Below are 9,232 nucleotides of genomic sequence, written 5' to 3' on the forward strand. Positions count from 1 at the left end.
AAGGGCAAGTGCAGGGTCCTGCACCTGGGAAGGAATAACCATGTGCACCAGTACAGGCTGGGGGCTGAGCTGCTGGAAAGCAGCTCTGCAGAGAAGGACCTGGGAGTGCTGGTGGATGACAAGCTGACCATGAGCCAGCAATGTGYCCYTGTGGCCAGGAAGACCAATGGTCWCCTGGGCTGCATTGGGAAGAGTGTTGCCAGCAGGTCGAGGGAGGTGATCCTGCCCCKCTRCTCAGCCCTGGGGAGGCCACATCTCAAGTACTCCGTCCAGTTGTGGGCTCCCCAGTACAAGACAGATGTGGAGCTCCTGGAGAGAGTCTAGAGTAGGGCTCCGAAGATGATCAGAGGACTGGAGCATCTGCCCTCTGAGGAACAGCTGTGAGAGCTGGTCCTGTTTAGCCTGGGGAAGAGAAGACTGAGGGGGGATGTTATCAATGTGCATAAGTATCTGAAGGGAGGGTTGAACTAGATGATCTCCAGAGGTCCCTTCCAACTTCAACCATTCTGGGATTCTGTGACACACTGCTGGGGCCTCAGTCATCACCAGCAGACTCTCAGTAGTGCCACGTGTGGGGCATCCTACATGGTTGGCCATCAGGGTAATGTGTGGGACATCAATCAAGGGCCCCCAGGGGAGCTCCTATGGGAGACACAGTCCCCCAACAGGCTGTCACACATGGCATGTCACACACAGTCCCCAATGCCGTGACACTCGTGCAGCAGCACCCAACAGGCCATAACCCACCAGCCCTGAAGGGATGGCATACATGGTCCCCAACACAAAGTCACATGTGGAATATCACATGCTGGCCACAAGTGGCTGAACCCTGAGTGGCATTGTGTGGTCTGCAAGGTGACAACACTCGTGGGGCATCATGCATGGTCCCCAACACAGTGTCATCTGCATGAGGTCTGCGAGGATGTGTCCCTCGTAGGTCCCGGTGGAGTGTCACATGTGCTGTGTCCCGCACAGTGCCTGATGGGATGGGCAGGGGTGGAATCGGAGAAGGGACCTCCCAGCCTTGTCCCAGGACTGTCAGCTCTGCTGGCGGGTACTGGGGGGGCCATGGGTCAGGAAGGGTGATTGTGGGTCAGGAGGGGACATAAAACAGAAAGGGAAAGATTTGGGGCAAGAAGGAAGCTTCTGGGGAGTAGGAAGGCTGAGCTTTGGAGCGGGAACGTGGGTCCTGGGAGAGGGATGGGCATTGGGGGTCATGCAGGAGGGTGCTGGGGGGCAGGAAGGGCTGGACTAGGGCCCCCCACGACGCAGGGCCAGCAGGATCTCAGCTCCTACCAGCAGCAGCAGCACCACCAGCACCCCTGCACCCAGCACCAGGCGCACCGTGTTGATCAAGGAGAAATCTGGGGGGCAGAGAGAAGGGTCAGATACTTCAGACCCACGGCACAATCTCCCCACCCTCCTGCTGCCCCTCCTCCCTCCAAGGCACCCTAACGACCCCTTATTTTCCCAAAGCCTCTAACTCCCCCACACAATAACCAGCATTACCTGCACCCTCTGGGGCTTCCACCAACCTCCCCATAAGACCCAGGAGCTCCCCATTGCTGACCACATCCCCAATGACACCCAATACCCACCCCCAAGAACACCCAAGCTRCCCCCAATCAGCCCTATTGCTCCACACCCACTAGAAGCTCTCAACCTCCCTAGTGCCTCCCATTAACACTCAGATGACTCAGAACCACCAACACCAAACCTCTGCTCCTGTCCCACACCCCATGGCCCTCACACAGTCCCCCATCATCTCTGGACCAACAACTACCCRCAACTAATGGCCCCCCACAATCCTGGGGTGGCTCAGTCTTACCTGGCGGTAGTGGTGGGGCRGAAGTTGTGCTGGGCCCMCCAGRTCCCACCTCCAGCGTCACCTCAGCACTGGGGTGCGAGGAGATAAAGGGGTGCCCTCGGGGACGGTAGGAGCACCCGTAGGTCCCGCTGTCGGATGGGGTCACCTCGGGGAGGACAAAGGTGGCCGTGCCCCCGATGTCAGGGTCCTTGCGCTGGATGGGGCCCGAGCGCCCGGCCTTGTGCAGGATGAAGGTGGCCCCGTACGTGGACTCACACTGGATGGTGACATTGGTGCCCATCCCCACACGTCCCCCAGGGCTCAGGGACACTGTGGGTGGGGGGAACTGGGTATCTAGTCAGAGAACGGAAGAACAATGAGACAGGCCCCACAGGGAAACTGCAGCAACACTGGGGACACCCTCTGGCCTACGAAGACCCTACAGACATGCCCAAGGACAACCCCTGCCCCACAAAGACCCCACGGACACTCCCACGGGGACACCCTTCTTTTAGGGGAATCCTCAGACTCATGGGAACACCCTCATCCCCCCCCCCCAGATCACACGGGGTCCACACATACCTGCTGCTCCACACRGACCCCCAAGGCACCTCCTAACCCATTCGGTGACCTCCAGCACCCTCTGCCCCATGGACACCACACAGGTATCCTCTAACCACCAGCTTCCCTTGGGCATCCCATAACCCACAGCGGACACCCCAGCACTGCCCCACTCCCAGAGAGGAACCCCACGCACCCTAGCCCCACACATGCCTCAGCCAGACCCTCACCCAGCACCACCAGCTCCACAGGGTTGCTCGTCTTCAAGGACTTTGACAGATTCAGGATCTCATACCGGCACCGGTATCTCCCACCAATGTCCCTTGTCAACACTTCCACAGAGAACTCAGCCATATCTGTCACCTTCGACTGGTACCATAGGTAACTCCCATCTCCCTCCTTGTAGACCAGGACCCTGGGAGCCGGCTGGGGCACGTGGCACTGCAGGGTGACAATGTCCCCCACGGCCACCTCCTGGCTGGGGTGCACTGACAGGAAGGGTCGGGGCTCTGGAGCAGGGAGATAACAGTGAGCTGGGGACCATTCTCATCCACACCTTCTTAAGGACATCTCAGAAGACCCCTCGTCCCCTCTCCCTCTTCCCCTTCACTCTACCCATGCTCCCACCCTTGGCCCTCTCTCCCCTGTCCTTCTCCACACCCTACGACTCACAGCCCTGCACGGCCCCTCCCATTCCACTCCCTGCCTCCCTACTCTGACAACCCTCCATCTCCTCTCCCTGCCYTCACACTCRTGTCCCTGCACCCCAACAGCTTCTCCACAGCCCTCAGGCCCTGGCCTCACAGCCCACGTTCCCCCACACAAGACTCTCCCCGTCCACACACTTCTACTCACATCCCTGCACCCTCTCCCCTCATCCACCTTGACAGTCCCCCTCTGACCATCCTCCTCTCCTGCTCCCACCATGCACCTGGCYYCAGACACATACTCACCTCCTCCTACCCCACTCAGCACCACCAGSCACCAGCCTGCAAAGGACAAGGGGCTYGTTGGGGGCTTCAGCTTGTGGAGCCCTTCCCTCCGTGCTCCAYCAGCAACTTGGCGTAGGGTGCCCCCACCATCCCCCCACGGGGCAGGGGGTCTCCACCACCACCACGTTCCCGGGGCAGGGTGTCCTCGTCACCTCCACAAAACTCCTCTCCTCCTCCCAGCACAGCGGGTCCCCATCATTGCCCCATCACTCACCGAGGCCCAGCAGGATAAGAGCCGCTGCCATCACGGCTGTGGGGCAGCAGGAGCCACGTCCTGTCTTTGGGTCATGGGCAGCAGCTCTAGGGGACACTGGGAGAGCCAGGACCCCACCGCAGCTCTGACCAGGTGTCCCCCACACCAGGCCGGAGGCGAAAGAATGGGAAGGGAAGTGGATGCACAGGCGGTTTCAGTTCCCATTAGGGTGAGGATGAGATGACGTCAACCCGGGGAGGCTCCGACTGTCCTCGAGGGGTTGGCACACAGCAGGGCAGTGGCCCACAGCTCCCCAAGGGGTCACACATGCAGAACCACAGGTTGTGCCAAAGGGGTGGCATGCAGAGGGTAACACCCCTTGGATGTCACATGCTGCCCCGAGGAGATGGCACAACTCTGCAAGGCCATACTCAGCCCCCGGTGCAGTTTCACACCTGGCATGTCACAGGTGGCACCTAACGAGGTGACACTTGCAGGGTGCTGCATCTAGGTCCCAACTGGGTTACAGACACTCCCCAGTGTGCTGTCACCTGTGGGCTGGCACAAATGGTCCCCCATGGAGGGGGACACAGTCTTCCAAAAGGGCAACAAGGAAGAACCAGGAAGCTACACGCCAGTCAGCCTCACCTCCATCCCTGGAAAGGTCATGGAACAGCTCGTTCTGGATGTCATCTCCAAGCAGATGGAGRATAAGAAGGTTATCAGGAGTAGTCCACATCGATTCACCAAGGGGAAGTCCTGCTTAAGCAATCTGATGGCCTTCTATGGCAGCATGACTGGGTGGGTAGATGAGGGCAGAGCAGTGGACGCTGTGTACCCTGGCTTCAGCAAGGCTTTCAACACTCTCTCCCATAACATCCTCCCAGGCAAGCTCAGGAAGTGCGCGTTAGAGGAGCGGAGTGTGAAGTGGACTGAGAAGTGGCTGAAAGGCAGAGCTCAGCGGGTTGTGCTCCACGGTGCAGTGTCTAATTGGAGGTCTGTGGCTAGTGRAGTCCCCCAGGGCTCAGGACTGGGCCCCATCCTGTTCAACTGCTTCATCAGTGACCTGGATGAAGGCACAGAGGGCCTCCTCAGCACGTTTGCTGCTGATACCAAGCTGGGAGGAGTGGCCAATAACCCTGAGGGCTGTGCTGCCCTTCAGAGAGACCTGGAGAGGCTGGAGAGCTGGGCAGAGAGGAACCTCCTGAGGTTCAACAAGGGCAAGTGCAGGGTCCTGCACCTGGGAAGGAATAACCATGTGCACCAGTACAGGCTGGGGGCTGAGCTGCTGGAAAGCAGCTCTGCAGAGAAGGACCTGGGAGTGCTGGTGGACAACAAGTTGACCACGAGCCAGCAATGTGTCCTTGTGGCCAGGAAGGCCAATAGTCTCCTGGGCTGCATTAGGAAGAGTGTTGCCAGCAGGTCGAGGGAGGTGATCCTGCCCCGCTGCTCAGCCCTGGGGAGGCCTCATCTCAAGTACTCCGTCCAGTTGTGGGCTCCCCAGTACAAGACAGACATGGAGCTCCTGGAGAGAGTCCAGAGTAGGTCTACAAARATGATCAGAGGACTGGAGCATCTACCCTCTGAGGAACGGCTGTGAGAGCTGGGCCTGTTTAGCCTGGGGAAGAGAAGACTTGGGGGGGGGGGGGRGTGTTATCAATGTGCATAAGTATCTGAAGGGAGGGTGTCAGGGGATGGGGCTGAACTCCTTTCAGTTGCCCCATATGACAGGAGAAGAGTCACCAGGCACAAASTGAACCACAGGAAGTTCTGCCTGAACRGGCGGAGGAATTTCTTCACTGAGAGAGTGACTGAGCACTGGAACAGCTTGCCCAGAGAGGTTGTGGAGTCTGCTTCTCTGGAGATACTCGAAGCCCACGTGGATGCGATGGTGTCTAACATGCTGTAGGTGGCCCTGCTTGAGTCAGGGGGTTGGACTAGATGATCTCCAGAGGTCCCTTCCAACCTTACTGATTCCATGATTCTATGTGGGACATCAAACAAGGGCCCCAATGGGAGCTCACATGGGAGACAACATCCCCTGACAGGCAGTCACATGTGGTATGTCACACATAGACCCTAACATGTGACAACCGTGGGGCATCACGATGGCACTCAACAGGCCATAACCCACCACCCCTGATGGAGCAGCAGGTGTGGTCACCAACACGATGACACACATGAGATGTCACACATTGAATCCAAAGAGCTGTCACATATGGGGCATCTAATGTGCTCTGCGATGTGGTGACACTCATGGGGCATCATACATGGTACTCAACACAGTGTCGCCTGCGCAAGGTCCCTGAGGATGTTCCACAGGGTTGCCAGTGGGGTGCCACACATGGGATATCACCCATGACGCCCAATGGGATGGGAAAGGCCAAAGGTGAGGAGTGGAGAAGGGAGCTCCCAGCCCTGTCCCGGGTCTGGCAGGTGCTGGGGGGTCACTGYGGRGCCATGGAGCAGGAAGAGGGATTRTGGGGCAGGAGGGGACACAGSGTACAAAGGGGGAAGCTGCAGAAGGTATTCCCAAGAAGGAACGTGGAAGGGGGTTCGTAGGGAATGGGATGGTGGGGCAAGACGGGAGGTGCTGGGGGGCAGGAAGGGCTGGGCTAGGGCCGCCTGCGGTGGGGGGCCAGCAGGATCTCAACCCCCACCAGTGCCAGCAGCAGCACCCCTGCACCCAGCCCGAGGCATACCGCGCTGCTCAAGGAGAAACCTGGGGGGCAGAGGGCAGGGTCAGGGCACCTCAGCCCCACACACACCCCTGCCTCATTGCCCCACCAGCACCTCCCGGGCAGAGGGCAGGGTCAGGGCACCTCAGCCCCACACACACCCCTGCCTCATTGCCCCACCAACACCTCCCACTGGCCCTCTGCCCCCTCGTTTCCCTAATACTCCCCCCCAACTGGCCACTAATTCCCCACCACCCCCTGCACATTCAACAGCCACCATCAACCCTGCACTGACTCTGCTTGAGCAGGACGTTAGGACTGAAAGATCTCCAGATGATCCTTCCAGTCTCAACTGTTCTGGCATTCTCTGACCCCAAATAGCTCCCCATTACCTCCTCAGATTCAATAAACCCTCAAAATGACCCTCTGACTCCCATTACACCCCTAATGACCCAAACCCCCCAACAACACCCCCCCAAGCCCCCAAGGCACCTGGATATCTCTCTGTTGGGCTGCTAGTGCCATCTCAGGCTGTACTGAGGTGAGGGGKCTCCTTACAGGAGCAGATGGGATGTCTAGAGGGGCAGTGGGGGCTGAGTCTAGACAGGGCTTCCCCATAGCCCCGATCCCACCAGCTTCCCCCGACAAAAGTCCCCCCCCCCACAGCCCTGGGGTGGCTCGGTCCTATCTAGGGGTTGTGGTCAGCGCCCCAGGTCTCACCTCCATCGTCCCCACACGTTGCTCAAGGACACCGTGGATGGGGGATACCAGGTAACTAGTCAAAGAAAGGACAGGCAGTGGGAGATGGCCCCATGGGGATACCCCAGGGACACTCCTCGTTCAGGGAGACCCAAGGGACAGCTCCTGGCCCCCAGAAACACCCTAGAGAAACTTCTAGTCCATGCAGACCCCAGGACCTCCTGCCCCTGTACAGCACCTACCCCACATGAACACCCTAGGGACTCCCCCTGACCCATGGGGACCCCAGAGACACCTTGTTCCCTGGAGGGAATCCCCAGACCTGTGRTGATTCCCTGGTCTCCTCTAACTCCCAGGAGGACTCTGGAGCCCCCATCATCCCATATGAACCCCTGGGCATCCCTTAACCCATACAGGTATCTCCCAGGCATCCTCAGCCCCACTTGGGGCTCAGCCAGRCCCTCACGCAGCACCACGAGCATCCCTGCAGCCTCTGTCCCCACCCTTGGACTTATGACCCTGTGTCCCCTGCCCCATCCTCAGCTTTTTACGTCCCTGCATCCCCCCATCTTCATGCTCGCACTCACATCCCTCCCTCCTCCAACTACGCCCCTATCCCCCCACCCATACATCCATGTCCTCTCCCTTGTCCCTGTGCCCTCAAGTTCTGTCCCCATGTCCTCATCTGCACATCTCAGCATCCCCCACCTGGTTCCTGTCCACATGCTTGTACTCATGTATGAGAGTCCTCTGTCCTCAACCCTCCTTGTCCTCTCATGATCATACTCCTGTCCTGGTGTCCCCAGCTCTGTCCTCATCCCCCTGTCACCATACTCACCTGCCTGCACCCTGCTTGGACCACCAGCCACCAGTCAGCAAGGGACATGGGGCTCGTTGGGGGCTGCTGCTGAGGGGCTCCATCCCCCCATGGGCCACCAACCCCTTGGAGYAAGGTGTCCCCATAATCCACCCCATCACTCACCAAGGCCCAGAAGAAGAGCTGCCACCATTAGGGCCATGGGGTCGGGGCAGAGGTTCTAGGAGGGACTGGGAGAGCCCAGGTGTTCTCCACACTGGGTGGGAGATGAAACAGCGGGAGAAGTGGTCACTCCACCTGTTTCTTTTGCCTTTTGGGATCAAGACAACATGATGTCACCCTGGGGTGGCGCCTGAGGTCCCAGAGTTGGTGGCACTCACGGAGCATCACACGTGGTCCCCAAGGGGTTTCACACATGGAGGGGATGGGGTGTTACACGCAGTCGCCAACAGGGTGACGTGTGTGGTGTTTCAAACAGTCTCTGGCTTTCAGGGCAATTCTCATCCTCTGCAGATCTGCTAAATCCCTCAAAAATCCATCTACTGTGCAAGACGGGAAGTGGCTCCAACCAAAACCACCACCACAATCCACCCTGGGAGGAAYCAAACCTCCCAGTAACAGCTGCAGCAGCGAGCATCAGTGTTTTCCCAGTTTCGCTCCATGACRATTTCTGTTTTTTTAAAGAAATGTACATGAAAAAGAAAAACCTCGAAAGAGCGAAAGAGCTTGTCGTGATAGAAAACAAAATGCAGTRTCTGCAGCAGAGCGCAACAGGACTGCCTCGCACCTCCTGCAGTCAGGAGCCGTGAGAAAACAGCAAAATAACCACGCGTGGGAAAAGGCTCCCGGGGAAAAAAATTGACAAGGTCCCACCGAGATTTGAACTCGGATCGCTGGATTCAGAGTCCAGAGTGCTAACCATTACACCATGGGACCACGCTGTGTGGTCASCCCCGCCGGGCCCCACACAGCTCAGCACCGGTGGGAAAAGCAGTGGAGAAAGGGGGGGAAAATAACAATAATAAAGAGGGGGGGGGAAACACCCTCGAGCAGGGGCTATGGAGCCAGCGTCGGAGGAGGAAAGGGTGGCAGAAGCCTCCAAAGACGCTGGAAAATCCCAGAACAAAAAAAACGAACTAGAAAAAAAGCACAGTCGCCCGAACAGGGACTTGAACCCTGGACCCTCAGATTAAAAGTCTGATGCTCTGCCGACTGAGCTATCCGGGCTCTTGCTTACAGTGACCCGGCGCCTCCCCATGGGCTTTACGTACCGTTGCGACGCGCTTTAGCATCACCACGGAGCTGCTGGAGGTGGGAGAGAACGTTCAGCAGCGATGCAGGAGGAGACGCGGGTGCAGGGGGAGACGCGGGCGAGAGCGCTGCAGCCAGCTAGACACTGTGGGACGTGCGCACATGCCGTACAGGTTTCTAAATGGAATTTTAGGAATTAAGATTTCGTGAAAACCTTTTTCCCCCCCACACCGT

The 9,232-nt window shown here is 58.4% G+C and overlaps 1 protein-coding gene and 2 non-coding genes across 5 annotated transcripts in view; all 3 read right to left on the reverse strand.

Moving 5' to 3' along the window:
* The window catches only part of LOC146587797 (leukocyte immunoglobulin-like receptor subfamily A member 2), a 21,645-nt gene extending 17,708 nt beyond the window's left edge, over window positions 1-3,937 (reverse strand). For all 3 annotated transcript variants that reach the window (XM_085318979.1, XM_085318978.1, XM_085318980.1), the window contains exons 1-4: window positions 3,575-3,937; window positions 3,322-3,357; window positions 2,599-2,877; window positions 1,829-2,161 (exon numbers count right to left, since the gene is read on the reverse strand). In XM_085318979.1, the coding sequence (XP_085175105.1) occupies window positions 1,829-2,161; window positions 2,599-2,877; window positions 3,322-3,357; window positions 3,575-3,605 (679 nt within the window). In that variant the 5' untranslated portion in view covers window positions 3,606-3,937. The remainder of the gene's footprint in view (window positions 1-1,828; window positions 2,162-2,598; window positions 2,878-3,321; window positions 3,358-3,574) is intronic.
* A 4,674-nt stretch (window positions 3,938-8,611) lies between these two features.
* TRNAQ-CUG (transfer RNA glutamine (anticodon CUG)) lies at window positions 8,612-8,683 on the reverse strand. The gene has a single exon. It is a non-coding gene; the product is annotated as a tRNA-Gln (tRNA).
* A 218-nt stretch (window positions 8,684-8,901) lies between these two features.
* On the reverse strand, window positions 8,902-8,974 carry TRNAK-UUU (transfer RNA lysine (anticodon UUU)). The gene has a single exon. It is a non-coding gene; the product is annotated as a tRNA-Lys (tRNA).
* Between the last annotated feature and the right edge of the window lie 258 nt (window positions 8,975-9,232).

Source organism: Rhea americana, unplaced genomic scaffold (assembly GCF_003343005.1).
Source record: "Rhea americana isolate MKP2758 unplaced genomic scaffold, rheAme1 scaffold_566, whole genome shotgun sequence".
NCBI lineage: Eukaryota > Metazoa > Chordata > Aves > Rheiformes > Rheidae > Rhea > Rhea americana.